The sequence below is a fragment of the Leiobunum rupestre genome, chromosome 3, assembly GCF_980474605.1.
Source record: "Leiobunum rupestre chromosome 3, qqLeiRupe1.1.hap1, whole genome shotgun sequence".
NCBI classification, from domain to species: domain Eukaryota; kingdom Metazoa; phylum Arthropoda; class Arachnida; order Opiliones; family Sclerosomatidae; genus Leiobunum; species Leiobunum rupestre.
In genome coordinates this window covers 62,044,038-62,070,813 of record NC_143386.1, presented here as the reverse complement: position 1 = coordinate 62,070,813, position 26,776 = coordinate 62,044,038, and the positions used below count along the sequence as shown (strand labels likewise).

Sequence of the window (26,776 nt, the reverse complement as noted above, 5' to 3'; positions counted from 1 at the left end):
AGAAAATGAAAAATAAATTAAAGAGATAGTTCGAAAGGTGGTAGGCCACGGCGAGAATGGAACTCGCGATCTCCTGTTTACAAGACAGGCGCTTTAACCACTAAGCCTCGCGGCCACGGAACCGAAGCAATTCTTATTAGAAAATGAAAAAGAAATTAAAGAGATAGTTCGAAAGGTGGTAGGCCACGGCGAGAATCGAACTCGCGATCTCCTGTTTACAAGACAGGCGCTTTAACCACTAAGCCACGCGGCCACGGAACCGACGCAATTCTTATTAGAAAATGAAAAAGAAATTAAAGAGATAGATAGAAAGCTGGTAGGCCACGGCTTGAATCTAACTCGCGATTTCCTATATACAAGAAAGGCGCTTTAACCACTAAGTCACGCGGCCACGGAACCGATGCAATTCTTATTAGAATATGACAAAAAAATAAATGAGATAGTTCGAAAGGTGGTAGGCCACGGCGAGAATTGAACTCGCGATCTCCTGTTTACAAGACAGGCGCTTTAACCACTAAGCCACGCGGCCACGGAACCGATGCAATTCTTATAATAAATTGAAAAAAAAATTAAAGAGATAGTTCGTAAGGTGGTATGCCACGGAGAGAATCGAACTCGCGATCTCCTGTTTACAAGACAGGCGCTTTAACCACTAAGCCTCGCGGCCACGGAACCGACGAAATTCGTATTAGAAAATGAAAAATAAATTAAAGAGATAGTTCGAAATGTGGTAGGCGCGGGTGAGAATTGAACTCGCGATATCCTGTTTACAAGAGAGGCGCTGTAACCACTAAGTCACGCGGCCACGGAACCGATGCAATTCTTATAAGAATATGACAAAGAAATAAAAGAGATATTGCGAAAGGTGGTAGGCCACGGTGAGAATCGAACTCGCGATCTCCTCTTTACAAGACAGGCGCTTTAACCAATAAGCCACGTGGCCAAGGGACCCAAGCAATTCTTATTAGAAAATGAAAAATAAATTAAATGATAGTTCGAAAGCTGGTAGGCCACGGCATGAATCTAACTGGCGATTTCCTATTTACAAGAAAGGCGCTTTAACCACTAAGTCACGCGGCCACGGAACCGATGCAATTCTTATTAGAATATGACAAAGAAATAAATGAGATAGTTCGAAAGGTGGTAGGCCACGGCGAGAATCGAACTCGCGATCTCCTGTTTACAAGACAGGCGCTTTAACCACTAAGCCACGCGGCCACGGAACCGTTGCAATTCTTATAATAAATTGAAAAAAAATTAAAGAGATAGTTCGAAAGGTGGTATGCCACGGAGATAATCGAACTCGCGATCTCCTGTTTACAAGACAGGCGCTTTAACCACTAAGCCACGCGGCCACGGAACAGACGCAATTCGTATTAGAAAATGAAAAAGATATTAAAGAGATAGTTCGAAAGGTGGTAGGCGCGGGTGAGAATTGAACTCGCGATCTCCTGTTTACAAGAGAGGCGCTGTAACCACTAAATCACGCGGCAACGGAACCGACGCAATTCTTCTAAGAATATGACAAAGAAATAAAAGAGATAGTTCTAAAGGTGGTAGGCCACGTTGAGAATCAAACTCACGATCTCCTGTTTACAAGACAGGCGCTTTAACCACTAAGCCACGCGGCCACGGAACCGAAGCAATTCTTATTAGAAAATGAAAAAGAAATTAAAGAGATAGTTCGAAAGGTGGTAGGCCACGGCGAGAATCGAACTCGCGATCTCCTGTTTACAAGACAGGCGCTTTAACCACTAAGCCACGCGGCCACGGAACCGACGCAATTCTTATTAGAAAATGAAAAAGAAATTAAAGAGATAGATAGAAAGCTGGTAGGCCACGGCTTGAATCTAACTCGCGATTTCCTATATACAAGAAAGGCGCTTTAACCACTAAGTCACGCGGCCACGGAACCGATGCAATTCTTATTAGAATATGACAAAAAAATAAATGAGATAGTTCGAAAGGTGGTAGGCCACGGCGAGAATTGAACTCGCGATCTCCTGTTTACAAGACAGGCGCTTTAACCACTAAGCCACGCGGCCACGGAAGCGATGCAATTCTTATAATAAATTGAAAAAAAATTAAAGAGATAGTTCGAAAGGTGGTATGCCACGGAGAGAATCGAACTCGCGATCTCCTGTTTACAAGACAGGCGCTTTAACCACTAAGCCACGCGGCCACGGAACAGACGCAATTCGTATTAGAAAATGAAAAAGATATTAAAGAGATAGTTCGAAAGGTGGTAGGCGCGGGTGAGAATTGAACTCGCGATCTCCTGTTTACAAGAGAGGCGCTGTAACCACTAAGTCACGCGGCCACGGAACCGACGCAATTCTTATAAGAATATGACAAAGAAATAAAAGAGATAGTTCGAAAGGTGGTAGGCCACGTTGAGAATCGAACTCGCGATCTCCTGTTTACAAGACAGGCGCTTTAACCACTAAGCCACGCGGCCACGTAAGTGCCGCAATTCTTATTAGAATATGAAAAAGAAATTATAGAGATAGTTCGAAAGGTGGTAGGCCACGGCGAGAATCGAACTCGCGATCTCCTGTTTACAAGACAGGCGCTTTAACCACTAAGCCACGCGGCCACGGAACCGATGCAATTCTTATAATAAATTGAAAAAAAATTAAAGAGATAGTTCGAAAGGTGGTAGGCGCGGGTGAGAATTGAACTCGCGATCTCCTGTTTACAAGAGAGGCGCTGTAACCACTAAGCCACGCGGCCACGGAACAGACGCAATTCGTATTAGAAAATGAAAAAGATATTAAAGAGATAGTTCGAAAGGTGGTAGGCGTGGGTGAGAATTGAACTCGCGATCTCCTGTTTACAAGAGAGGCGCTGTAACCACTAAGTCACGCGGCCACGGAACCGACGCAATTCTTATAAGAATATGACAAAGAAATAAAAGAGATAGTTCGAAAGGCGGTAGGCCACGTTGAGAATCGAACTCGCGATTTCCTATTTACAAGAAAGGCGCTTTAACCACTAAGTCACGCGGCCACGGAACCGATGTAATTCTTATTAGAATATGACAAAGAAATAAATGAGATAGTTCGAAAGGTGGTAGGCCACGGCGAGAATCGAACTCGCGATCTCCTGTTTACAAGACAGGCGCTTTAACCACTAAGCCACGCGGCCACGGAACCGATGCAATTCTTATAATAAATTGAAAAAAAATTAAAGAGATAGTTCGAAAGGTGGTATGCCACGGAGAGAATCGAACTCGGGATCTCCTGTTTACAAGACAGGCGCTTTAACCACTAAGCCTCGCGGCCACGGAACCGACGCAATTCGTATTAGAAAATGAAAAAGAAATTAAAGAGATAGTTCGAAAGGTGGTAGGCGCGGGTGAGAATTGAACTCGCGATCTCCTGTTTACAAGAGAGGCGCGGTAACCATTGAGTCACGCGGCCACGGAACCGATGCAATTCTTATAAGAATATGACAAAGAAATAAAAGAGATAGTTCGAAAGGTGGTAGGCCACGTTGATAATCGAACTCGCGATCTCCTGTTTACAAGACAGGCGCTTTAACCACTAAGCCATGCGGCCACGGAACCGAAGCAATTCTTATTAGAAAATGAAAAAGAAATTAAAGAGATAGTTCGAAAGGTGGTAGGCCACGGCGAGAATAAAACTCGCGATCTCCTGTTTACAAGACAGGCGCTTTAACCACTAAGCCTCGCGGCCACGGAACCGACGCAATTCGTATTAGAAAATGAAAAATAAATTAAAGAGATAGTTCGAAAGGTGGTAGGCCACGGCGAGAATGGAACTCGCGATCTCCTGTTTACAAGACAGGCGCTTTAACCACTAAGCCTCGCGGCCACGGAACCGACGCAATTCGTATTAGAAAATGAAAAATAAATTAAAGAGATAGTTCGAAAGGTGGTAGGCCACGGCGAGAATAAAACTCGCGATCTCCTGTTTACAAGACAGGCGCTTTAACCACTAAGCCTCGCGGCCACGGAACCGACGCAATTCGTATTAGAAAATGAAAAATAAATTAAAGAGATAGTTCGAAAGGTGGTAGGCCACGGCGAGAATCGAACTCGCGATCTCCTGTTTACAAGACAGGCGCTTTAACCACTAAGCCTCGCGGCCACGGAACAGATGCAATTCTTATTAGAAAATGAAAAATAAATTAAAGAGATAGTTCGAAAGGTGGTAGGCCACGGCGAGAATAAAACTCGCGATCTCCTGTTTACAAGACAGGCGCTTTAACCACTAAGCCTCGCGGCCACGGAACCGACGCAATTCGTATTAGAAAATGAAAAATAAATTAAAGAGATAGTTCGAAAGGTGGTAGGCCACGGCGAGAATGGAACTCGCGATCTCCTGTTTACAAGACAGGCGCTTTAACCACTAAGCCTCGCGGCCACGGAACCGACGCAATTCGTATTAGAAAATGAAAAATAAATTAAAGAGATAGTTCGAAAGGTGGTAGGCGCGGGTGAGAATTGAACTCGCGATCTCCTGTTTACAAGAGAGGCGCTGTAACCACTAAGTCACGCGGCCACGGAACCGACGCAATTCTTATAAGAATATGACAAAGAAATAAAAGAGATAGTTCGAAAGGTGGTAGGCCACGTTGATAATCGAACTCGCGATCTCCTGTTTACAAGACAGGCGCTTTAACCACTAAGCCATGCGGCCACGGAACCGAAGCAATTCTTATTAGAAAACGAAAAAGAAATTAAAGAGATAGTTCGGAAGGTGGTATGCCACGGAGAGAATCGAACTCGCGATCTCCTGTTTACAAGACAGGCGCTTTAACCACTAAGCCACGCGGCCACGGAACCGACGCAATTCTTATTAGAAAATAAAAAATAAATTAAAGAGATAGATAGAAAGCTGGTAGGCCACGGCTTGAATCTAACTCGCGATTTCCTATTTACAAGAAAGGCGCTTTAACCACTAAGTCACGCGGCCACGGAACCGATGCAATTCTTATATTAAATTGAAAAAAAATTAAAGAGATAGTTCGGGAGGTGGTAGGCCACGGCGAGAGTCGAACTCGCGATCTCCTGTTTACAAGACAGGCGCTTTAACCACTAAGCCACGCGGCCACATAAGCGCCGCAATTCTTATTAGAATATGAAAAAGAAATTAAAGAGATAGTTCGAAAGGTGATAGGCGTCGGTGAGAATCGAACTCGCGATCTCATGTTTACAAGACAGGCGCTTTAACCACTAAGCCACGCGGCCACGTAAGCGCCGCAATTCTTATTAGAATATGAAAAAGAAATTAAAGAGATAGTTCGAAAGGTGATAGGCGTCGGTGAGAATCGAACTCGCGATTTCCTGTTTACAAGACAGGCGCTTTAACCACTAAGCCTCGCGGCCACGGAACCGACGCAATTCGAATTAGAAAATGAAAAATAAATTAAATAGATAGTTCGAAATGTGGTAGGCGCGGGTGAGAATCGAACTCGCGATCTCATGTTTACAAGACAGGCGCTTTAACCACTAAGCCACCCGGCCACGGGACCGAAGCAATTCTTATTAGAAAATGAAAAAGAAATTAAAGAGATAGTTCGAAAGGTGGTAGGCCACGGCGAGAATCGAACTCGCGACCTCCTGTTTACAAGACAGGCGCTTTAACCACTAAGCCACGCGGCCACGGAACCGATGCAATTCTTATAATAAATTGAAAAAAAATTAAAGAGATAGTTCGAAAGGTGGTAGGCCACGGCGAGAATGGAACTCGCGATCTCCTGTTTACAAGACAGGCGCTTTAACCACTAAGCCTCGCGGCCACGGAACCGACGCAATTCGTATTAGGAAATGAAAAATAAATTAAAGAGATAGTTCGAAATGTGGTAGGCGCGGGTGAGAATTGAACTCGCGATATCCTGTTTACAAGAGAGGCGCTGTAACCACTAAGTCACGCGGCCACGGAACCGATGCAATTCTTATAAGAATATGACAAAGAAATAAAAGAGATATTTCGAAAGGTGGTAGGCCACGGCGAGAATCGAACTCGCGATCTCCTGTTTACAAGACAGGCGCTAAAACCACTAAGCCACGCGGCCACGGAACCTAGGCAATTCTTCTTAGAATATGAAAAAGAAATTAAAGAGATATTTCGAAAGGTGGTAGGCCACGGCGAGAATCGAACTCGCGATCTCCTGTTTATAAGACAGGCGCTTTAACCACTAAGCCACGCGGCCACGGAACCGATGCAATTCTTATTAGAAAATGAAAAATAAATTAAAGAGATAGTTCGAAAGGTGGTAGGCCACGGCGAGAATCGAACTCGCGATCTCCTGTTTACAAGACAGGCGCTTTAACCACTAAGCCACGCGGCCACGGAACCGACGTAATTCTTATTAGAAAATGAAAAAGAAATTAAAGAGATAGATAGAAACCTGGTAGGCCACGGCTTGAATCTAACTCGCGATTTCCTATTTACAAGAAAGGCGCTTTAACCACTAAGTCACGCGGCCACGGAACCGATGCAATTCTTATAATAAATTGAAAAAAAATTAAAGAGATAGTTTGAAAGGTGGTATGCCACGGAGAGAATCGAACTCGGGATCTCCTGTTTACAAGACAGGCGCTTTAACCACTAAGCCTCGCGGCCACGGAACCGACGCAATTCGTATTAGAAAATGAAAAAGAAATTAAAGAGATAGTTCGAAAGGTGGTAGGCGCGGGTGAGAATTGAACTCGCGATCTCCTGTTTACAAGAGAGGCGCGGTAACCATTGAGTCACGCGGCCACGGAACCGATGCAATTCTTATAAGAATATGACAAAGAAATAAAAGAGATAGTTCGAAAGGTGGTAGGCCACGGCGAGAATCGAACTCGCGATCTCCTGTTTATAAGAGAGGCGCTTTAACCACTAAGCCACGCGGCCACGGAACCGATGCAATTCTTATAATAAATTGAAAAAAAATTAAAGAGATAGTTCGAAAGGTGGTAGGCCACGGCGAGAATGGAACTCGCGATCTCCTGTTTACAAGACAGGCGCTTTAACCACTAAGCCTCGCGGCCACGGAACCGACGCAATTCGTATTAGGAAATGAAAAATAAATTAAAGAGATAGTTCGAAATGTGGTAGGCGCGGGTGAGAATTGAACTCGCGATATCCTGTTTACAAGAGAGGCGCTGTAACCACTAAGTCACGCGGCCACGGAACCGACGTAATTCTTATTAGAAAATGAAAAAGAAATTAAAGAGATAGATAGAAACCTGGTAGGCCACGGCTTGAATCTAACTCGCGATTTCCTATTTACAAGAAAGGCGCTTTAACCACTAAGTCACGCGGCCACGGAACCGATGCAATTCTTATAATAAATTGAAAAAAAATTAAAGAGATAGTTCGAAAGGTGGTATGCCACGGAGAGAATCGAACTCGGGATCTCCTGTTTACAAGACAGGCGCTTTAACCACTAAGCCTCGCGGCCACGGAACCGACGCAATTCGTATTAGAAAATGAAAAAGAAATTAAAGAGATAGTTCGAAAGGTGGTAGGCGCGGGTGAGAATTGAACTCGCGATCTCCTGTTTACAAGAGAGGCGCGGTAACCATTGAGTCACGCGGCCACGGAACCGATGCAATTCTTATAAGAATATGACAAAGAAATAAAAGAGATAGTTCGAAAGGTGGTAGGCCACGGCGAGAATCGAACTCGCGATCTCCTGTTTATAAGAGAGGCGCTTTAACCACTAAGCCACGCGGCCACGGAACCGACGCAATTCTTATTAGAAAATGAAAAAGAAATTAAAGAGATAGATAGAAAGCTGGTAGGCCACGGCTTGAATCTAACTCGCGATTTCCTATTTACAAGAAAGGCGCTTTAACCACTAAGTCACGCGGCCACGGAACCTAGGCAATTCTTCTTAGAATATGAAAAAGAAATTAAAGAGATATTTCGAAAGGTGGTAGGCCACGGCGAGAATCGAACTCGCGATCTCCTGTTTACAAGACAGGCGCTTTAACCACTAAGCCACGCGGCCACGGAACCGAAGCAATTCTTATTAGAAAATGAAAAATAAATTAAAGAGATAGTTCGAAAGGTGGTAGGCCACGGCGAGAATCGAACTCGCGATCTCCTGTTTACAAGACAGGCGCTTTAACCACTAAGCCACGCGGCCACGGAACCGACGCAATTCTTATTAGAAAATGAAAAAGAAATTAAAGAGATAGATAGAAACCTGGTAGGCCACGGCTTGAATCTAACTCGCGATTTCCTATTTACAAGAAAGGCGCTTTAACCACTAAGTCACGCGGCCACGGAACAGACGCAATTCGTATTAGAAAATGAAAAAGATATTAAAGAGATAGTTCGAAAGGTGGTAGGCGCGGGTGAGAATTGAACTCGCGATCTCCTGTTTACAAGAGAGGCGCTGTAACCACTAAGCCACGCGGCCACGTAAGCGCCGCAATTCTTATTAGAATATGAAAAAGAAATTAAAGAGATAGTTCGAAAGGTGGTAGGCGCGGGTGAGAATTGAACTCGCGATCTCCTGTTTACAAGAGAGGCGCTGTAACCACTAAGTCACGCGGCCACGGAACCGACGCAATTCTTATAAGAATATGACAAAGAAATAAAAGAGATAGTTCGAAAGGTGGTAGGCCACGTTGATAATCGAACTCGCGATCTCCTGTTTACAAGACAGGCGCTTTAACCACTAAGCCATGCGGCCACGGAACCGAAGCAATTCTTATTAGAAAACGAAAAAGAAATTAAAGAGATAGTTCGGAAGGTGGTAGGCCACGGCGAGAGTCGAACTCGCGATCTCCTGTTTACAAGACAGGCGCTTTAACCACTAAGCCACGCGGCCACGTAAGCGCCGCAATTCTTATTAGAATATGAAAAAGAAATTAAAGAGATAGTTCGAAAGGTGATAGGCGTCGGTGAGAATCGAACTCGCGATCTCATGTTTACAAGACAGGCGCTTTAACCACTAAGCCACGCGGCCACGTAAGCGCCGCAATTCTTATTAGAATATGAAAAAGAAATTAAAGAGATAGTTCGAAAGGTGATAGGCGTCGGTGAGAATCGAACTCGCGATTTCCTGTTTACAAGACAGGCGCTTTAACCACTAAGCCTCGCGGCCACGGAACCGACGCAATTCGAATTAGAAAATGAAAATTAATTAAATAGATAGTTCGAAATGTGGTAGGCGCGGGTGAGAATCGAACTCGCGTTCTCATGTTTACAAGACAGGCGCTTTAACCACTAAGCCACCCGGCCACGGGACCGAAGCAATTCTTATTAGAAAATGAAAAAGAAATTAAAGAGATAGTTCGAAAGGTGGTAGGCCACGGCGAGAATCGAACTCGCGACCTCCTGTTTACAAGACAGGCGCTTTAACCACTAAGCCACGCGGCCACGGAACCGATGCAATTCTTATAATAAATTGAAAAAAAATTAAAGAGATAGTTCGAAAGGTGGTAGGCCACGGCGAGAATGGAACTCGCGATCTCCTGTTTACAAGACAGGCGCTTTAACCACTAAGCCTCGCGGCCACGGAACCGACGCAATTCGTATTAGGAAATGAAAAATAAATTAAAGAGATAGTTCGAAATGTGGTAGGCGCGGGTGAGAATTGAACTCGCGATATCCTGTTTACAAGAGAGGCGCTGTAACCACTAAGTCACGCGGCCACGGAACCGACGCAATTCTTATAAGAATATGACAAAGAAATAAAAGAGATATTTCGAAAGGTGGTAGGCCACGGCGAGAATCGAACTCGCGATCTCCTGTTTACAAGACAGGCGCTAAAACCACTAAGCCACGCGGCCACGGAACCTAGGCAATTCTTCTTAGAATATGAAAAAGAAATTAAAGAGATATTTCGAAAGGTGGTAGGCCACGGCGAGAATCGAACTCGCGATCTCCTGTTTATAAGACAGGCGCTTTAACCACTAAGCCACGCGGCCACGGAACCGAAGCAATTCTTATTAGAAAATGAAAAATAAATTAAAGAGATAGTTCGAAAGGTGGTAGGCCACGGCGAGAATCGAACTCGCGATCTCCTGTTTACAAGACAGGCGCTTTAACCACTAAGCCACGCGGCCACGGAACCGACGTAATTCTTATTAGAAAATGAAAAAGAAATTAAAGAGATAGATAGAAACCTGGTAGGCCACGGCTTGAATCTAACTCGCGATTTCCTATTTACAAGAAAGGCGCTTTAACCACTAAGTCACGCGGCCACGGAACCGATGCAATTCTTATAATAAATTGAAAAAAAATTAAAGAGATAGTTCGAAAGGTGGTATGCCACGGAGAGAATCGAACTCGGGATCTCCTGTTTACAAGACAGGCGCTTTAACCACTAAGCCTCGCGGCCACGGAACCGACGCAATTCGTATTAGAAAATGAAAAAGAAATTAAAGAGATAGTTCGAAAGGTGGTAGGCGCGGGTGAGAATTGAACTCGCGATCTCCTGTTTACAAGAGAGGCGCGGTAACCATTGAGTCACGCGGCCACGGAACCGATGCAATTCTTATAAGAATATGACAAAGAAATAAAAGAGATAGTTCGAAAGGTGGTAGGCCACGGCGAGAATCGAACTCGCGATCTCCTGTTTATAAGAGAGGCGCTTTAACCACTAAGCCACGCGGCCACGGTACCGACGCAATTCTTATTAGAAAATGAAAAAGAAATTAAAGAGATAGATAGAAAGCTGGTAGGCCACGGCTTGAATCTAACTCGCGATTTCCTATTTACAAGAAAGGCGCTTTAACCACTAAGTCACGCGGCCACGGAACCTAGGCAATTCTTCTTAGAATATGAAAAAGAAATTAAAGAGATATTTCGAAAGGTGGTAGGCCACGGCGAGAATCGAACTCGCGATCTCCTGTTTACAAGACAGGCGCTTTAACCACTAAGCCACGCGGCCACGGAACCGAAGCAATTCTTATTAGAAAATGAAAAATAAATTAAAGAGATAGTTCGAAAGGTGGTAGGCCACGGCGAGAATCGAACTCGCGATCTCCTGTTTACAAGACAGGCGCTTTAACCACTAAGCCACGCGGCCACGGAACCGACGCAATTCTTATTAGAAAATGAAAAAGAAATTAAAGAGATAGATAGAAACCTGGTAGGCCACGGCTTGAATCTAACTCGCGATTTCCTATTTACAAGAAAGGCGCTTTAACCACTAAGTCACGCGGCCACGGAACAGACGCAATTCGTATTAGAAAATGAAAAAGATATTAAAGAGATAGTTCGAAAGGTGGTAGGCGCGGGTGAGAATTGAACTCGCGATCTCCTGTTTACAAGAGAGGCGCTGTAACCACTAAGCCACGCGGCCACGTAAGCGCCGCAATTCTTATTAGAATATGAAAAAGAAATTAAAGAGATAGTTCGAAAGGTGGTAGGCCACGGTGAGAATCGAACTCGCGATCTCCTGTTTACAAGAGAGGCGCTGTAACCACTAAGCCACGCGGCCACGGAACAGACGCAATTCGTATTAGAAAATGAAAAAGATATTAAAGAGATAGTTCGAAAGGTGGTAGGCGCGGGTGAGAATTGAACTCGCGATCTCCTGTTTACAAGAGAGGCGCTGTAACCACTAAGTCACGCGGCCACGGAACCGACGCAATTCTTATAAGAATATGACAAAGAAATAAAAGAGATAGTTCGAAAGGTGGTAGGCCACGTTGAGAATCGAACTCGCGATCTCCTGTTTACAAGACAGGCGCTTTAACCACTAAGCCACGCGGCCACGGAACCGATGCAATTATTATTAGAAAACGAAAAAGAAAATAAAAGATATTTCAAAGGTGGTAGGCCACGGCGAGAGTCGAACTCGCGATCTCTTGTTTACAAGACAGGCGCTTTAACCACTAAGCCACGCGGCCACGTAAACGCCGCAATTCTTATTAGAATATGAAAAAGAAATTGAAGAGATAGTTCGAAAGGTGGTAGGCCACGGTGAGAATCGAACTCGCGATCTCCTGTTTCTAAGACAGGCGCATTAACCACTAAGCCACGCGGCCACAGAACCGAATCAATTCTTATTAGAATATGAAAAATAAATTAAAGAGATAGATAGAAAGCTGGTAGGCCACGGCTTGAATCTAACTCGCGATCTCCTATTTACAAGACAGGCGCTTTAACCACTAAGTCACGCGGCCACGGAACCGCAGCAATTCTTATTAGAATATGAAAAAGAAATTAAAGAGCTAGTTCGAAAGGTGGTAGGCCACGGCGAGAATCGAACTCGCGATCTCCTGTTTACAAGACAGGCGCATTAACCACTAAGCCACGCGGCCACAGAACCGAATCAATTCTTATTAGAATATGAAAAATAAATTAAAGAGATAGATAGAAAGCTGGTAGGCCACGGCTTGAATCTAACTCGCGATCTCCTATTTACAAGACAGGCGCTTTAACCACTAAGTCACGCGGCCACGGAACCGCAGCAATTCTTATTAGAATATGAAAAAGAAATTAAAGAGCTAGTTCGAAAGGTGGTAGGCCACGGCTTGAATCTAACTCGCGATCTCCTATTTACAAGACAGGCGCTTTAACCACTAAGTCACGCGGCCACGGAACCGAAGCAATTCTTATTAGAATATGAAAAAGAAATTAAAGAGATATTTCGAAAGGTGGTAGGTCACGGCGAGAATCGAACTCGCGATCTCCGGCTTACAAGACAGGCGCTTTAGCCACTAAGCCACGCGGCCACGGAACAGACGCAATTCGTATTAGAAAATGAAAAAGAAATTAAAGAGATAGTTCGAAAGGTGGTAGGCGCAGGAGAGAATTGAACTCGCGATCTCCTGTTTACAAAAGAGGCGCTGTAACCACTAAGTCACGCGGCCACGGAACCGATGCAATTCTTATTAGAAAATGAAAAAGAAATCAAAGAGATAGTTCGAAAGGTGGTAGGCGCGGGTGAGAATTGAACTCGCGATCTCCTGTTTACAAGAGAGGCGCTTTAACCACTAAGTCACGCGGCCACGGAACCGATGCAATTCTTATTAGAATATGACAAAGAAATAAATGAGATAGTTCGAAAGGTGGTAGGCCACGTTGAGATCGAACTCGCGATCTCCTGTTTACAAGACTGGCGCTTTAACCACTAAGCCTCGCGGCCACGGAACTGACGCAATTCTTATTAGAAAATGAAAAAGAAATTAAAGAGATAGTTCGAAAGGTGGTAGGCGCGGGTGAGAATTGAACTCGCGATCTCCTGTTTACAAGAGAGGCGCTGTAACCACTAAGTCACGCGGCCACGTAAGCGCCGCAATTCTTATTAGAATATGAAAAAGAAATTGAAGAGATAGTTCGAAAGGTGGTAGGCCACGGTGAGAATCGAACTCGCGATCTCCTGTTTACAAGACAGGCTTTTTTTTTTTTTTTAATTATATCATTAAAAAATACAATTTTAGTGTATATTACAAAAGTTGCGAGACCAATATTAACAAAAGAATAACAACAGTCATAAAAATACAGGAATTCTAACCCCAAAACAACTCTTGGAATGCTATATATATATATATATATATATATATATGAACGCAATTAAAGAACAATAGTTAACCCCTTAAAACAGACTGGAGTGCTTTTTAAAGACTATTGACATTGTTAAATTAGATTTCTTAAAATATTTTTGACAACATGTTAGTAAATTCTTTATCTTTATCTTTAAAAATTTTAATGGTTTTACGTATTTCGCATTGAATTTTTGCATAAAATCTATGTTGAACTACTACGAGAGGTATGTTTTGATTGACATTAGAAAAGGAACGGCAGTCCAGAATAAGATACTTTAAAAGAGATACCATGAAATGTATTATTTTTAACTCGTGACAATTTAAAGATATCGGGCATTTACCTTGAAAAACAATAAAACAATTTCGAACAAAGCCGGGATTGGTAAAATAATCGACTTTTAAACCAAGTTTATCATTAAATAGCCATGACCACCAGGCCTCAACAATGCTACACCCAAATAATATATGTGATAATGTTTCTTCTGCGTTTTTACAAAAAGTACACATGGGAGAGATCTGCGGATCGAACAAATGAATACGTTTGTTAAGAAATAGCGCGTGATGAACAATTCTTAAATTATTATCGCGTTGTTCGGGACTTAAAACTCGTCCTTTTAACCAACTCCATCCTGGTTTCGGTAAGGGACCTCCTAAATATTCCCGCCACTGAAGCTCACCGGATGACTCGTAATTTTGAACCGAAAGGTAGCGCTGATATAGTTCTTTAGCCGAGGCCGCCAAATAATCGAATTCGGTGTTGTCTTTGGAAAAAACACGTATTGCGTTCTCGACTGGAACCCGCGACGAAGAAGCGTACACGCGGTCGAAAAAAACTTTCGGCAAAGATTCTTTAATAACGGAATAAACGCGTTTGACATCCAGAGCCCGCTGCATCGAGGCATCAATATCGCATAGTTCCAATACACTGTCCTCTGGAAGAAAACCAGGTATGACTTCGTAACAAAAATCGCGGAGACATAGTAGGCCATGCGAAAGAAACGGAAGCCGTGACCGCGAAGTCAGAGTAGATAGATCAACACGCTGACTATAAAACACCGGCTCGTGGAACGGATCGGCCGCCATCTGTAGACGTAAATTCTGCGAAGTGAGAAATGTCTGCCAGGCAATCCACATTTCGCGATAACGCGGAGAAAGACGACTTAATAACGGCTGAGTTAACTGGCACCGTAAAACATTAATTCCGGGGCTGGAAGTACCGTCAAAAGGATTCAAGAGTGCCACGGCAAGATCTCTCTGCCAAGAAGGACAATCCGCGCGCAGAATCGCCTGCAACTCCTTCAAACGGAACGCGCACGTTTTCCATTTCAAATCAATCAGTCCATAGCCACCCAAACGCTTAAGGCGAGTAAGAGTATCGTACGAAACCTTATGGGCCTTAGAACCCCAGATGAACGCCAACGCCACTTTGCGGAACTCCGCCGCGTAACGGTCAGGAAACGGAGTCGATCGAAGAGTATGCCACAAAATGGACATAGCCAAAGTGTTAACTAAAATAACTTGGCCGGTAACCGTTAAATGCCGCGCTTGCCAAGTTCGTAAAACTTTTTTAAATTTTTCTAAACGCGAAGACCAATTAAGTTCCAGAGTATCATTGTGAGACGAACCAACATAAACGCCAAGAACCTCTAGCGGATCCGAAGAAATAGTTATCCCAGATATTACTTCAGGGACATTGGAACGATCTGAGCCAAGCCATAAACCGCGACACTTGGCCAAATTTAAAACTGCGCCCGAACCTTCCGAAAAGCGGTTATATTCAGCAACAACCTCCTCCACCGACTGCCGGTCGCGAACGACTACCGTATTGTCGTCAACGTGAATGCGCAAAAGAGGAGCCGAATGGATGCCCGGCCACGAAACTCGGACAATAGACCGTCGACGCTCCAACGCGAAAACTAAGGCTTCGGATGTTAGAACGTAAAGAAGGGGGCTAAGCGGACAACCCTGACGAACCGAGCGTCCGAGTTGGAAAAAATCGGTTAGATAGCCATTAATCTTCAAACATGACCTGCTACCGATGAGAAACGTTTGAATCCACCCACAAAAAGTTGGCCCGAATCCAAAAGTCCGCAAGACAGCAAAGAGATACGGCCAAGACACGCAATCGAACGCTTTGGACAAGTCCAACTTCAACAGGATGCCACCAGAGTCTACACCTTGAAGGTAATCGATAGTGTCAAGTAAAAGTGAAGGGGTACTTAATGCTCCACGACCTTTAATCGCGCCGGTCTGACGATCCGAAATTATCGTCGGCAAAACCGCCGAAAGCCGCATCGCCTGGATCTTCGCGAGAATCTTATAATCAGCATTGAGGAGCGTGATGGGACGCCAGTTTGAAACGTAGCGTAAGTCGCCGCTCTTAGGCAGCAGCACGATTATACCTTCTTTCATACTTGGAGGCAAGCAACCCTCCGCCTGGCAAAAAGAGATCAGCGCCAGAAACTCAACCTTAATTTGCGGAAGAACGAATTTCCAAAATTCATTGGTAAGTCCATCCTTCCCTGGACTCTTACCACTGGGAAGCTGCCCCAGGTTTAACGTAACATCCGTCCAAGTCACCGGGTTATCACAGATAGCACTTGCGTCGTCCGATAACCGAGTTGGAAGATGCGCCGCGTATTCCTCCACCGAAAAGCGATTGACAGGTTGACTTCTGTACATATCGCTAAAATGCTCGAAAATTCTATGACGAACATCCGACGGATCTACTAGTAGAGTGCGCGACGCGGAATAGATATACCGTACATTTTTCTTACATTGGCGATACTTTTCTAAGCGTAAAAAATAGGCTGTCGGCTGTTCACCGTCCGTCCGCCACAATTGATTGGAACGGATCACGGCCCCCCGGAGGGAATTCCGATCAAAGAAATTAAGATCGTCGATCTTAGAAGTCAACTCCGACGCGTCAATGAGACCATTACGGAAATCAACATGAGCTTGGTCTACCGCTAACCGTAACGCAGTACGGCGCTCGCGACTACGCGTAGCTTGTAATTTTCCAAAAAACATAGCGTGATCACGCAACGAAGTCTTCAACCTCTCGTACCAGGCAATGACCGACGTGGAGAATTCCGGCCAAGTACGACTACGACGAATAATGCGACTCACAGCGTCACGATACGAATCCGATTCGAGAAAGCTTGCGTTGAAAGACCACGTACCAGGTCCTATGGCTATCCCGTCGAGATGAAAACGCAGTTCCACAAGTTTGTGATCCGATAGCGAACACGGCAGAATTTGACAAATCTGGACATTTTTACGTTCCGACTCAGGGACAAAAATATAATCGATACGCGATTGTACATACTTCCCGAAAACATAACCAGCCCATGACCAGTCAAACACGTGGGGATGCGTGACCCTCCAGACATCAACGAGATGGAGCGAGCTTATGAAGTGGAAGAGTTCTGTAGGGCGTAAACGAGATGCTGCCAGCGGAATAGGATAACGGTCCCGGGTGCGACTAACGACATCATTAAAATCTCCCACGACTACTGGACGCTGCAAACGAGAAACCTCATTTTCGGAGCCGCGCGTAAAAAGGAACCCGATCATTCGGGTCATTAGGTAAATACGCGTTAACAATATCTATCGACACATCATCGAAGTTAAGCGACACAATAACGAACCGTCCCTCATTACTGACGATCACGCGTGAAGCGATAGCAGACAAACCCGGCCGAACAAGCGTTGCCACGCCGCGAAATCCGGTCGTCGAATCATTGTCAAAAAATACTTGACCACGCCATAGAGACTTAAACCGATGCGCGTGCTCCGCTAACCAATGCGTCTCCTGAAGGCAAATAATGTCATACGGCTTACTAAGTTCCAAAAACTCTAAAATCTTCTGATCATCCCGCAGTCCGCGAATATTACAACTGGCCAAACGCATCATAGTGACTTAGGTCCCACCGCCATCCACTTTCTCCGTCGCCGCCAACTGATCCCCGTTCTCTGGCGCCTCCATCCGAAGCTTTTCCCACGAACCAAACCGCCTGATAGCGATAGCCTTCTCAAAAGTTTTATTGTCACGGAGCCTTTTAGAATGTGACGATCAACTAGTCGAGGCGGGCAAAGACAAATTACCAGTGGGGCGGACACCATCGTCACTACCAGTGGAAGTAGAAATCGGTCTCTTAGCCGCGCTTAACGATAAAATTGAGGAGGGTCCTTTATCAGCCATTTCATCAGGAGTACCTGCATCCCCGTCGGGTGGAAGGTGAGGATTAACCGCTTCCCCCTGATCCATCGGCAAGTCATGAACAACAGCGTGGTCTACTTTTTCGTTGACTTGTGCAGGCCGGCCTTGGGCGCCCTTCTCCCATTCCGGACATTGACGAAAATTGGGGCATTGGCGATATAAATGAGACGTGGAAAAACATTTGTTACAGACCTTGGCCTGACGGTCGTGGCGGAGACGGTAATTAGTTTCAAGACCCAAGACATCAAGAATACGAATAGTATAAGGCAAACTTGACACACCTTCCGGTAATGACACTTTTAGCGACCTTTGACCGTAATATTTTACAAATTCCCGCGCCCACATCACGTCAGACTTCACCTCGCATTTCATGCTGACAAACTTATCTTTCACCGCTTCATCAGTGACAAATTCCGGTAGACCAGATAACGTCATCAAAACTCCATGTTCAACGCAAGTATCCGCATCTTCCAATGTAATAAATGTGACGAAAAAGCCACCCAAAGTAGCGACCACTGACGAATAGGAATCCAAACCAAAATGCTCTTTCAAATCATCTTCTACCAAATTAACGGCCGTCGCTTCAGAAGCGACGAAAACCGTACGTCGTAAAACTTCCATAATTAAAATTAGTTAAAGGGGTTACAGACCCTGCAATGCAGGGTCAAAGATTAAAATTAATAAATAACTCAATAAACTGGGATTATAGAAAAGCAAATATATTTAAAATAAACACTAAGCCTAGGCTTAAACGCCAAAAGAGACTAGAAAAACGGAGCGGAAAAATCGGCAACCGCACTCTAGAAAAGCTCAAGCGAGACCTCAGAATCAGTGTTGGGCACCGCTCATCTCATTGTGAGCGGATTTGTTATTATGAGCGAAAATGAACGGTAAAATATCTTTTTAAAAGAGCGCAAAACAAAAATATGAAAAATATATTAAAAAACAAGTAAGAAAGGTAGTAGGCCAAGACGAGAATCGAACCCGCGATCTCCTGTTTACAAGACAGGCGCCTTAACCACTAGCCACGCGGCCTCGGGACCGATGTAATTCTTGTTATAATATGAAAAATATATTAAAAAGCCAGTAATAAAGTTGGTATTGCCTGAAGGACTATCGTCGTTGCCATACTGTATTCGTTTCCCTGATTTTACGGGCAGGGAAGTCTTTTAACAAGTCCGTCATTCATCCCAGAATAAAATTTGCAATAGATGTCTGTCTACCGACCACCTGTAAAAAAACTGTTCGTTCTTTCTACGCAACCGATGCAAAGAACAGGGCCATACTGCTCGTCATTGTCCCATTTTGAAATTTCCATTCACCCGAATGCAAATATTGACAATGTTGATAGGAATGAAGTCGTTCATGATAAAGAGGTCGAAATACCTCTTAAGTCAACAGAGGTCGCTCCTGATTCCATTCGGTTTTAGAATTTTGGCGCTAAAGATGTTTATTCTATGGAGACTGACGAGGCAACTAATTTATCAAAGATTGTTAAGGGCGCCCCTAAGCGGCACTGGCTGAATTCTACTGGTAATGAAGACGAGCGGCGCTAGGAGAATCAGACTGAATATGTTTCCAGCACGCTACTTCCGAGTCTTGTAGAAGTTGCGCGTTGAAAGACCGAGTGCCGGGCCCTAATTTTAATCCCTCTAAATCAAGACGCAACTCAACCGCATCGTGGTCCGAGAAAGGGCAATAAATAATTTGGCTCATAGAAATGTTCTGCCTATCGGCGCCGCTTACAAAATTGTAGTCTATGCGAGAGAGGGTATGCCTACCGAAAACATAACCCGCTCAAGACTGACGAAAAATCTAAGCGTGCTTCATTCTCTACGTATCAACCGCGACATCTAAATAGCGATCAGCGTCAAACGAAAGTGACCTCTATCTAGGGCTATTGAAATAGGAATACGGTCAAAAGAACTATCAGCAACATCATTAAAGTCCCTTAGAATAGCTGGCCTTAAAAGCCCCTGGCAATCTTGCTATAAAATATGATAAGGCTGGGCGAATAGCATTGTTAGCCTATCGAGACGAATATCGAATACCCAATAAATTTCTAATCGAATACCCAATAAATTTCTAATCGAATACCCAATAAATTTCTAATTGAATGCCGAGACGAATAGTAGTTTTTGAACCAAATACCAAATAGTTAGGCTTAATACAAATATTATCTTATCGAATATTCGTCGAATAATAGGCCCGTATATTCGTCGAATGCTATACCGAATATTCGTGGAGTACTATGCCAAATATTCGTCAAATAATAGACCTGAATATTCGTCGAATAATATGCCGAATATTGACCCAAATATTTGTCGAATAACAGATCTAATTGAAGAAATTGTTTTGCGGGGTTTGCCGAATTCTAACTTTAAATTGATTTTAATTTCTTCTGAAACTGGGTGGTTCTTTTTTGAGGAGAGCGTTTTAACACCGGGTATATCGGACTGAAACAATATACTCGGTTTGTCGCGAAAAAAAACTACACATTAAGTTCTGACGAACCAAAAATTATTTATTTAAAAACAGTAATTTTAAACATTTGTCCTTTCGGGACCGGCTATTTCCTGCTTTGGCAGGAGACCCTTTTAGTTAGGGCTTGGAGTAGAATTTTCCGTTCAACTAACTTGACCACTCCTTGGCCGAGGTATTTATACGGGGTTCAAACGTATTGTTCGGCCTCAGTGACGTAGGCTCCACAGGGGCCAGCAATGAAGCGAGGATTCCTTCGTCCTCCGCGGGTTTTTTCGGCTCGGACGAAATATCTCTGCCAAGGAGTGCTCTTACAATGGAAAGTTTCCGTTCGTTATTTTACAGTTTTTGAAATTTTACAACAAAATATTATTTACACATCATACAACATACACTTTTATACTAAATTAATTATACAATTTTATTCATTTCTTTAACAATCTTTAATACACTAAAGACTAACACTAAATAAACTAACTTAAAAGTAACCAATTAAAGTAGCACGTTATTATTTTTCTACACTCCCCCTAGGTGATACTTATGATATCACCTAAGGTTCATGACGTGCTACTTTTCACTTATTTCCAAATTACAAAGGTGTTGAATTGCTCGTTTAATTACACTACCATTGGTAGTTTTTACAAAGCAAGATCTGATTTTCTTATCGTTTCCACGTTCGTTTGATAATTCGACAATTACACCAAGCTTCCACATATGACGTGGTAACTTATCTTCCACGATTAGGACTACGTCCCCGATTGCAAATTCGCCTTTGTAATTTGTTTTCTGAGAGTGATGGGCAGACCGTAGTTCCATTAGGTACTCGTGTCGCCATCGCACCCACAATTTTTGAATTAAATTTTCTCGATATTGATTTCTTTTAATCAATTCTACTCTCGACGAAGGTATTTTCACACGTCTGAATGTTAGAGGGGGTAGAGAAGTGACTCTACGACCAAGCAGGAATTCAGAGGGGGTCAAAGGTGTGGGCTCATTTTGATTATTATACGTGTACGTAATAGGCCTGGAATTAATTATACCTTCAGTTTCTAACAATAAAGTTTCTAGCTCGGTATATGACAGGGAGGCGTGGCCGAGCGTCTTTCTTAAAGAGGTTTTTGTGGACCTGACGAGGCGCTCCCACCAGCCCCCATACCAAGCTGCGCGTTCTACTATAAATTTCCATTGAATGCCCCTAATTCCAAAAAATTCTCTGAACGACTCTGCCTTAACGTTCTGCCAAATATTTTTAAGATCGGTATTTGCCTTTTTGAAAGTTTTGGCATTATCAGTATAAATTACGGTGGGGACCCCTCTCCTCGCGATTATTCGCCTGAAAGCCATCAGAAATTCATCGGTACTTAAAGTTGGCACCAACTCCAAATGAATCGCGCGGGTCACGGCGCAAGTGGCGAGACAAATATAGGCCTTTTTAATTTTATTTTGATTCTTCACAAACAACGGGCCGGCAAAATCGATACCTATAATTGAAAATGGTGGGCATTCATCTATCCTATCTTTAGGTAGTGCGGCGGTGGGCGCATCGCCGGGTTGCACTCGAAGTTTTTTACAAAGGGAGCAATCTTTTACTACCGCTCTCGCTATCTGCCTGGCGCTAGGAACCCAATACCTTTCTCTAAGTTGGATAATGGTATCGTTAATTCCACCATGATAAACTTGGGAGTGACTTCGTACAATTAACATTTTAGCGAGTCTCTGATTTTTAGCTAAGATAATGGGATGTTTTTCCGCGTAAGAAAGGGAAGATTCCTCAAGACGTCCTCCTACACATATTAAGCCTGACTCGTTCAAGACTGGCCTAAGGGGGGCAATTTTTGATCCAGATTCTACGGCTTTCCCCCTTTTAAGGCATTCCAATTCTAATTCAAAATCTTCCGATTGCGCGGATTTTACCCATAAGTTTTCTGCGATTTCCATCTCTTCCGCGGTAATGGGACCCAATGTTTTTTCTAGGCCTTTGGTTCTGGTAAATTTGGCGAAGCGATTTACATACGCGGTTACGCGAAGGGCAGTGTTAACGTGGTAATATCTGTTTAAGTCTATTACGTTTTTGACCCCTAAACTTTCCTTAGTGGCCACGGCTACAGTTAGCTTGCGCCTTTCTTCGGCGACCGACTGTAGGTCTACTTTTTGGGGCTCTATGTTTGGCCAGGTGTTTTTAGGACCGCTAAGAAACGAGGGGCCCTCCCACCAGGTTCTATTGTTCGCTAAATTTTCCGCCTTAATACCTCTACTAGGTATATCCGCGGGGTTAAGTATACCTGGGCAATGATGCCAGTGTCTTTTGTTGGTTAGTTTTTGTATTTCGGAAACGCGATTACTAACAAAGGGTTTCCAGTTTTTCGTGTTATCTCTAACCCAAGCTAAAGCGACGGTTGAATCCGTCCAAAAATAAATGTCGGATAGGTTTTCTTGGAAAATCCCCCGAACGTAGTTGGTTAATCTGGCGCCTAGTAAACAAGCCATTAGTTCTAACCTAGGTAGCGACAACTCGTCTTTTGACAATTTTATCGGGGTTATTCGAGTTTTCGCGGTTATTAGGGACACGCCTACTTCATTCGAATTAGTGATGTACCTGATATAAATGACTGCGGCATAGGCCTTTTTACTAGCATCTACAAAACAATGCAGCTCGTGACTGGTTATTTCCGCGTTGGTATCGCGAAAGTAGTGCCTATTGATTTTAATGTTATGCAATAGTGGCAATTCTTGGGCCCAATTTTCAAAGGATTGGCTTATTTCTACGGGCAGCTGGTCATCCCAATCTTTATTGCATTCCCATAACTGCTGAAAGAGCATTTTGGCTCGAATAGTGAAGGGTGATAACAGACCGATTGGGTCGAAGATTTGGGAGATGAAACTAAGGAGATGTCTTTTCGTTAATTTTAGATTTTTACGAATTTCGATTAAATCGCGCATATCAAATGAAAAGATATCATCTAGGGGGTCCCATTTTAGACCTAAGATTTTAGTATCTTCGGAAATTTTAGCTTGTTCAAATAGTTCCTCCCCCTTGTCATCCAACTGATTTTTCCAGAGCTCCCTTAATTCCTTCGAATTCGTTCCCCATTTCCGGAACCTCATACCCGCTCCCTTGATAAGTTTCGCGGCGCCTATAGAAGTTGCTAGGGCCAATGGGACATTTTTCTCTCCCCCCGTCAGATCATCTACGTATAGGTCATTGTTTAACGTTTCTTTAACCCTTTCATGGACATTTTCCGAATTTTGAATATGGTACTTGATTGCGCAAGCTAACAAAAAGGGACTAGGTTTGACCCCGAAGGGAACTCGCGCCATCCTAAGAGTTACAAATTCGTTGGTTTTGATTACCCCATTTTCCTCCCTCGCCCACAGAAATCTGACAGAGTCTTTATCGGGATCATCTAATCCTACTTGTAGAAAAGCAGCCTCAATATCGGCGACTATTGCAATTTTGTTTTTTCTAAATCTTATAAGTAGAAGTAGGATATCTGGGTTCAGATTGGGGCCAGGTGCTAAGCACGCGTTTAAGGAAGGTAAACCGTACCCGTGAGAGGACGCGTCGTACACTATTCTGAGTTTTGTTGTTTGAGATTTCGACCGGACTACCCCCTGGTGGGGCATATAATACGTCCCCGGAATTCTTTTTTCAATTTCATTATCTGGGACAATTTCCACGATTCCCTTTTCTAGCTGGTCATTGATAATACTTTTATATTCTGAATAGTATTTTGGGTCTTTTTGAAACCTTTTTTCTAAAGTTTGCCATCTTTTTAAAGCTTGACCGTAGTTATCTGATAGGGTCTCCTTACTAGTTTCCCAGGGGAATTTTACCACATACCTTTCCCCATTGTGATCTATAGGTTCGATCATTAGCGTTTTCTTTAATTTCCCTATTATCTATACCCAAACTTTCTAGGTCGAAAAATGACTTTAATGTTTCATTGACTCTTTTTTGACCGAGGGAAACTAACATGGTTGTTACTGGATTTTTATCGTTTCCATTTGATGGACTATATTTTTGCCCTTGAATGCACCAGCCGAGTACGGTTTCTGTGGCTACTAGAGAACGAGTGAATCGCTCGTTTTTCCCCGTGACTAACTCCCAATAATGATCGGATCCTATCAAAATATCTACTTCCGGATCTTTACAATTTGATCTCTTGGGATCGTCCGCTAATTGCAAATTTTGAGATTTCATAATTTTCTCTAAACCCTCGTCGTCAATTTTCGTAAAAGTGTAGCAAATAAAAGGAACGGCTAAAGCTACGATTTCAGCTTTACGCGCAGGGTTTTCCCTATTTTCTAAGGTCACCTTTACCAAGTTTAACGATCTTTTCCAGGGCGTCTTGCTACCAAAGGTATAAACTTCTTGGCCTTGAAGTTTTCCTACTATAGGTAGATTTAAATTTCTCGCTAATTCCTGTTTGATAAAGCTGGTTTGGCTTCCGCCATCGAAAAAGCATTGGGCTTCTTCTGACTTTCTGGGGTTTTTTGGATCTCTAACTACGGCTAGCGCTGTTTGCATTAGGACTTCTCTTTTGAGGTTTTTTACGGGCGCCGTTGCGGAAACTAGGGCCTCGAATTTTTTATGACTAGGGTTATTCTCGCACAACGCAAAATTGTGCCTCCTTTTGCAATTTCTGCAATTTCTAAATTTTGATCGACAGCTTCTCGCGTCGTGACCCAGGCGAAAACAATTAAAGCACCTAGAACTGTCTTTAACTATGGTTTGTTTTTGTTCTAAAGTATAATCAGTGCAATAACTGCTTTTGTGGCTATCGTTTTTACAAAATATACAATAAATGTTTTCTGAATTTGGCGTGGAAGTGGTGAGGGCGGAAGAGGATGATCTAAAATTTTGATTCCCGTTATTTCCAATTTTACCCTTAGATTTGTTTACTTCCCGGTCATTATTGCTAGTTTTAACGTGCTCGGCTTTTCCCGGTGCAGCGCTAAGTAATTTTGCCATTTCTCGACTTTCGATTTGTTGCCTAATGAACCTAATTAATTCGTCGGCGTCCCACTCTATATTGCTATCGGGCCGTCTTTGTATGCAAAAATCGGTTCTAATATCACTCGGCAGGCATCTAAGCAGAGCCGGACAGAGAAACGAGGCCTTTTCAGCCGTATTCACCCCTAACGCTTTCAAGCTTCTTAGACTTGTCTCGCAAATATCTAATAGATTTCTTAGGTCTCTCAAATTTTGAGAGCTAGCTACGGGCTGAATGTCTAAAAGTTTGTTTATATGGGAGTGGATTGCTAAATCTTGGCGGTCATACCGCTTTTTTAATAACGCGACTGCTTGATCGTATGAATCGTCTACTTCTTCAAACCCAACCAAAGCTTTAAGAGCTTCCCCCTCTAAATATGACGTGAGATAAATAAACTTTTCTACCTTCTCGAGCTTCGTGTTTCGATCAATGGTGGCTTTAAACCTCCCCCAAAAGTTGTTCCATTTAGAGTAGTCTCCACTGAATTTGACGATGGTCAGCTGCGGTAGGCGAACTTCGTGACTGGAACTGGCGGCTTGATACGGAGCGGTAGGTGGCTGTAGATAGATCGGACCGGGCGGCGGCTGGACGTTGGTCGTACCGGGCGGCGGCTGGTGGTTTACCGGACCTACCGTCGGCTGCGCGGCAACTCCCGAAGAAGAAGGCGTCGTCTGATTTGGGGGCGTCTGGTTGCCCGGAGCTGCTCCTGTAGAAACTGCGTGGCCTGGCGGGGTCTGGTTAAAAACCTGACCGACGGGTGTAACGTTACCAGTGGAGACGTTGGAGATCGTTGATCCTGAATAACTGGCTATATTTGACGTTGACTGACCGTAGGCTCTCTGAATGATTCTTTTTACGGCGGATTTGACCTCTGAAACCTCCTCTCGACATTGAAGAGCGCCGTCCGTTTCTAGTTCAATTTCAATTTCGTCCTCGATGAGGGCTTCCACTCGGGCGTCGATTTTGATGAGGTCGTCTTCCTTTTCGAGCAGGATGGCGAGGGCATCTTCGTAGCTCTCCAGCGTAACTGTTGGGTCTTGCATCATCTTTTTGATCTGATTGATCTTTCTCGTAGCGGCTTTTCTGGCGCTGGTTCTGATACCTTTGGCGAGCTTCAATTCCCTCGAGTCGGTTGGTTTGCTGGTTACGTCGGTGGCGGCGGCGTTGTCGACTCCAGCTGGATCGCTGGATTTCCCGCCTCCAGTGTTCTTCGGATCGGTAGGCATTCTGGAGAGTTTTTCGCGACTGGACGATAGCTATTTTTATCCCGGGTGCTTCGGCACCATGAAGAAATTGTTTTGCGGGGTTTGCCGAATTCTAACTTTAAATTGATTTTAATTTCTTCTGAAACTGGGTGGTTCTTTTTTGAGGAGAGCGTTTTAACACCGGGTATATCGGACTGAAACAATATACTCGGTTTGTCGCGAAAAAAAACTACACGTTAAGTTCTGACGAACCAAAAATTATTTATTTAAAAACAGTAATTTTAAACATTTGTCCTTTCGGGACCGGCTATTTCCTGCTTTGGCAGGAGACCCTTTTAGTTAGGGCTTGGAGTAGAATTTTCCGTTCAACTAACTTGACCACTCCTTGGCCGAGGTATTTATA

General features: G+C 43.8%; 1 protein-coding gene and 41 non-coding genes across 42 annotated transcripts; all 42 read right to left on the bottom strand.

The window, feature by feature from the left end:
* Positions 1–42: 42 nt before the first annotated feature.
* Positions 43–115, bottom strand: TRNAT-UGU (transfer RNA threonine (anticodon UGU)). Its single transcript has one exon. It is a non-coding gene; the product is annotated as a tRNA-Thr (tRNA).
* A 65-nt stretch (positions 116–180) lies between these two features.
* On the bottom strand, positions 181–253 carry TRNAT-UGU (transfer RNA threonine (anticodon UGU)). The gene has a single exon. It is a non-coding gene; the product is annotated as a tRNA-Thr (tRNA).
* Positions 254–456: 203 nt separating this feature from the next.
* On the bottom strand, positions 457–529 carry TRNAT-UGU (transfer RNA threonine (anticodon UGU)). Its single transcript has one exon. It is a non-coding gene; the product is annotated as a tRNA-Thr (tRNA).
* Positions 530–1,145: 616 nt separating this feature from the next.
* TRNAT-UGU (transfer RNA threonine (anticodon UGU)) lies at positions 1,146–1,218 on the bottom strand. Its single transcript has one exon. It is a non-coding gene; the product is annotated as a tRNA-Thr (tRNA).
* Positions 1,219–1,558: 340 nt separating this feature from the next.
* On the bottom strand, positions 1,559–1,631 carry TRNAT-UGU (transfer RNA threonine (anticodon UGU)). The gene has a single exon. It is a non-coding gene; the product is annotated as a tRNA-Thr (tRNA).
* A 65-nt stretch (positions 1,632–1,696) lies between these two features.
* Positions 1,697–1,769, bottom strand: TRNAT-UGU (transfer RNA threonine (anticodon UGU)). The gene has a single exon. It is a non-coding gene; the product is annotated as a tRNA-Thr (tRNA).
* Positions 1,770–1,972: 203 nt separating this feature from the next.
* Positions 1,973–2,045, bottom strand: TRNAT-UGU (transfer RNA threonine (anticodon UGU)). Its single transcript has one exon. It is a non-coding gene; the product is annotated as a tRNA-Thr (tRNA).
* A 60-nt stretch (positions 2,046–2,105) lies between these two features.
* Positions 2,106–2,182, bottom strand: TRNAT-UGU (transfer RNA threonine (anticodon UGU)). The gene has a single exon. It is a non-coding gene; the product is annotated as a tRNA-Thr (tRNA).
* A 203-nt stretch (positions 2,183–2,385) lies between these two features.
* Positions 2,386–2,458, bottom strand: TRNAT-UGU (transfer RNA threonine (anticodon UGU)). The gene has a single exon. It is a non-coding gene; the product is annotated as a tRNA-Thr (tRNA).
* Positions 2,459–2,523: 65 nt separating this feature from the next.
* On the bottom strand, positions 2,524–2,596 carry TRNAT-UGU (transfer RNA threonine (anticodon UGU)). The gene has a single exon. It is a non-coding gene; the product is annotated as a tRNA-Thr (tRNA).
* A 478-nt stretch (positions 2,597–3,074) lies between these two features.
* TRNAT-UGU (transfer RNA threonine (anticodon UGU)) lies at positions 3,075–3,147 on the bottom strand. The gene has a single exon. It is a non-coding gene; the product is annotated as a tRNA-Thr (tRNA).
* A 478-nt stretch (positions 3,148–3,625) lies between these two features.
* TRNAT-UGU (transfer RNA threonine (anticodon UGU)) lies at positions 3,626–3,698 on the bottom strand. Its single transcript has one exon. It is a non-coding gene; the product is annotated as a tRNA-Thr (tRNA).
* Positions 3,699–3,763: 65 nt separating this feature from the next.
* On the bottom strand, positions 3,764–3,836 carry TRNAT-UGU (transfer RNA threonine (anticodon UGU)). The gene has a single exon. It is a non-coding gene; the product is annotated as a tRNA-Thr (tRNA).
* A 65-nt stretch (positions 3,837–3,901) lies between these two features.
* TRNAT-UGU (transfer RNA threonine (anticodon UGU)) lies at positions 3,902–3,974 on the bottom strand. The gene has a single exon. It is a non-coding gene; the product is annotated as a tRNA-Thr (tRNA).
* A 65-nt stretch (positions 3,975–4,039) lies between these two features.
* On the bottom strand, positions 4,040–4,112 carry TRNAT-UGU (transfer RNA threonine (anticodon UGU)). Its single transcript has one exon. It is a non-coding gene; the product is annotated as a tRNA-Thr (tRNA).
* A 65-nt stretch (positions 4,113–4,177) lies between these two features.
* On the bottom strand, positions 4,178–4,250 carry TRNAT-UGU (transfer RNA threonine (anticodon UGU)). Its single transcript has one exon. It is a non-coding gene; the product is annotated as a tRNA-Thr (tRNA).
* A 65-nt stretch (positions 4,251–4,315) lies between these two features.
* Positions 4,316–4,388, bottom strand: TRNAT-UGU (transfer RNA threonine (anticodon UGU)). The gene has a single exon. It is a non-coding gene; the product is annotated as a tRNA-Thr (tRNA).
* A 337-nt stretch (positions 4,389–4,725) lies between these two features.
* Positions 4,726–4,802, bottom strand: TRNAT-UGU (transfer RNA threonine (anticodon UGU)). Its single transcript has one exon. It is a non-coding gene; the product is annotated as a tRNA-Thr (tRNA).
* Positions 4,803–5,004: 202 nt separating this feature from the next.
* Positions 5,005–5,077, bottom strand: TRNAT-UGU (transfer RNA threonine (anticodon UGU)). Its single transcript has one exon. It is a non-coding gene; the product is annotated as a tRNA-Thr (tRNA).
* A 479-nt stretch (positions 5,078–5,556) lies between these two features.
* On the bottom strand, positions 5,557–5,629 carry TRNAT-UGU (transfer RNA threonine (anticodon UGU)). The gene has a single exon. It is a non-coding gene; the product is annotated as a tRNA-Thr (tRNA).
* Positions 5,630–5,693: 64 nt separating this feature from the next.
* Positions 5,694–5,766, bottom strand: TRNAT-UGU (transfer RNA threonine (anticodon UGU)). Its single transcript has one exon. It is a non-coding gene; the product is annotated as a tRNA-Thr (tRNA).
* A 203-nt stretch (positions 5,767–5,969) lies between these two features.
* On the bottom strand, positions 5,970–6,042 carry TRNAT-UGU (transfer RNA threonine (anticodon UGU)). The gene has a single exon. It is a non-coding gene; the product is annotated as a tRNA-Thr (tRNA).
* A 65-nt stretch (positions 6,043–6,107) lies between these two features.
* On the bottom strand, positions 6,108–6,180 carry TRNAI-UAU (transfer RNA isoleucine (anticodon UAU)). Its single transcript has one exon. It is a non-coding gene; the product is annotated as a tRNA-Ile (tRNA).
* A 65-nt stretch (positions 6,181–6,245) lies between these two features.
* TRNAT-UGU (transfer RNA threonine (anticodon UGU)) lies at positions 6,246–6,318 on the bottom strand. Its single transcript has one exon. It is a non-coding gene; the product is annotated as a tRNA-Thr (tRNA).
* A 478-nt stretch (positions 6,319–6,796) lies between these two features.
* TRNAI-UAU (transfer RNA isoleucine (anticodon UAU)) lies at positions 6,797–6,869 on the bottom strand. The gene has a single exon. It is a non-coding gene; the product is annotated as a tRNA-Ile (tRNA).
* A 64-nt stretch (positions 6,870–6,933) lies between these two features.
* Positions 6,934–7,006, bottom strand: TRNAT-UGU (transfer RNA threonine (anticodon UGU)). The gene has a single exon. It is a non-coding gene; the product is annotated as a tRNA-Thr (tRNA).
* Positions 7,007–7,622: 616 nt separating this feature from the next.
* On the bottom strand, positions 7,623–7,695 carry TRNAI-UAU (transfer RNA isoleucine (anticodon UAU)). Its single transcript has one exon. It is a non-coding gene; the product is annotated as a tRNA-Ile (tRNA).
* A 203-nt stretch (positions 7,696–7,898) lies between these two features.
* On the bottom strand, positions 7,899–7,971 carry TRNAT-UGU (transfer RNA threonine (anticodon UGU)). The gene has a single exon. It is a non-coding gene; the product is annotated as a tRNA-Thr (tRNA).
* Positions 7,972–8,036: 65 nt separating this feature from the next.
* TRNAT-UGU (transfer RNA threonine (anticodon UGU)) lies at positions 8,037–8,109 on the bottom strand. Its single transcript has one exon. It is a non-coding gene; the product is annotated as a tRNA-Thr (tRNA).
* Positions 8,110–8,726: 617 nt separating this feature from the next.
* On the bottom strand, positions 8,727–8,799 carry TRNAT-UGU (transfer RNA threonine (anticodon UGU)). Its single transcript has one exon. It is a non-coding gene; the product is annotated as a tRNA-Thr (tRNA).
* A 478-nt stretch (positions 8,800–9,277) lies between these two features.
* On the bottom strand, positions 9,278–9,350 carry TRNAT-UGU (transfer RNA threonine (anticodon UGU)). Its single transcript has one exon. It is a non-coding gene; the product is annotated as a tRNA-Thr (tRNA).
* Positions 9,351–9,414: 64 nt separating this feature from the next.
* On the bottom strand, positions 9,415–9,487 carry TRNAT-UGU (transfer RNA threonine (anticodon UGU)). The gene has a single exon. It is a non-coding gene; the product is annotated as a tRNA-Thr (tRNA).
* Positions 9,488–9,690: 203 nt separating this feature from the next.
* TRNAT-UGU (transfer RNA threonine (anticodon UGU)) lies at positions 9,691–9,763 on the bottom strand. Its single transcript has one exon. It is a non-coding gene; the product is annotated as a tRNA-Thr (tRNA).
* Positions 9,764–9,828: 65 nt separating this feature from the next.
* TRNAI-UAU (transfer RNA isoleucine (anticodon UAU)) lies at positions 9,829–9,901 on the bottom strand. Its single transcript has one exon. It is a non-coding gene; the product is annotated as a tRNA-Ile (tRNA).
* A 65-nt stretch (positions 9,902–9,966) lies between these two features.
* On the bottom strand, positions 9,967–10,039 carry TRNAT-UGU (transfer RNA threonine (anticodon UGU)). The gene has a single exon. It is a non-coding gene; the product is annotated as a tRNA-Thr (tRNA).
* Positions 10,040–10,517: 478 nt separating this feature from the next.
* Positions 10,518–10,590, bottom strand: TRNAI-UAU (transfer RNA isoleucine (anticodon UAU)). The gene has a single exon. It is a non-coding gene; the product is annotated as a tRNA-Ile (tRNA).
* A 203-nt stretch (positions 10,591–10,793) lies between these two features.
* On the bottom strand, positions 10,794–10,866 carry TRNAT-UGU (transfer RNA threonine (anticodon UGU)). Its single transcript has one exon. It is a non-coding gene; the product is annotated as a tRNA-Thr (tRNA).
* A 65-nt stretch (positions 10,867–10,931) lies between these two features.
* Positions 10,932–11,004, bottom strand: TRNAT-UGU (transfer RNA threonine (anticodon UGU)). Its single transcript has one exon. It is a non-coding gene; the product is annotated as a tRNA-Thr (tRNA).
* A 617-nt stretch (positions 11,005–11,621) lies between these two features.
* TRNAT-UGU (transfer RNA threonine (anticodon UGU)) lies at positions 11,622–11,694 on the bottom strand. The gene has a single exon. It is a non-coding gene; the product is annotated as a tRNA-Thr (tRNA).
* Positions 11,695–11,757: 63 nt separating this feature from the next.
* Positions 11,758–11,830, bottom strand: TRNAT-UGU (transfer RNA threonine (anticodon UGU)). Its single transcript has one exon. It is a non-coding gene; the product is annotated as a tRNA-Thr (tRNA).
* Positions 11,831–12,171: 341 nt separating this feature from the next.
* TRNAT-UGU (transfer RNA threonine (anticodon UGU)) lies at positions 12,172–12,244 on the bottom strand. Its single transcript has one exon. It is a non-coding gene; the product is annotated as a tRNA-Thr (tRNA).
* Positions 12,245–20,741: 8,497 nt separating this feature from the next.
* Positions 20,742–26,394, bottom strand: LOC149954030 (uncharacterized). The gene is made up of 2 exons (XM_090169853.1): positions 24,016–26,394; positions 20,742–23,867 (listed from the first exon to the last, which is right to left on the bottom strand). The coding sequence occupies exons 1-2, from the start codon at positions 26,392–26,394 to the stop codon at positions 20,742–20,744; spliced, it is 5,505 nt and encodes a 1,834-aa protein (XP_090025979.1).
* Between the last annotated feature and the right edge of the window lie 382 nt (positions 26,395–26,776).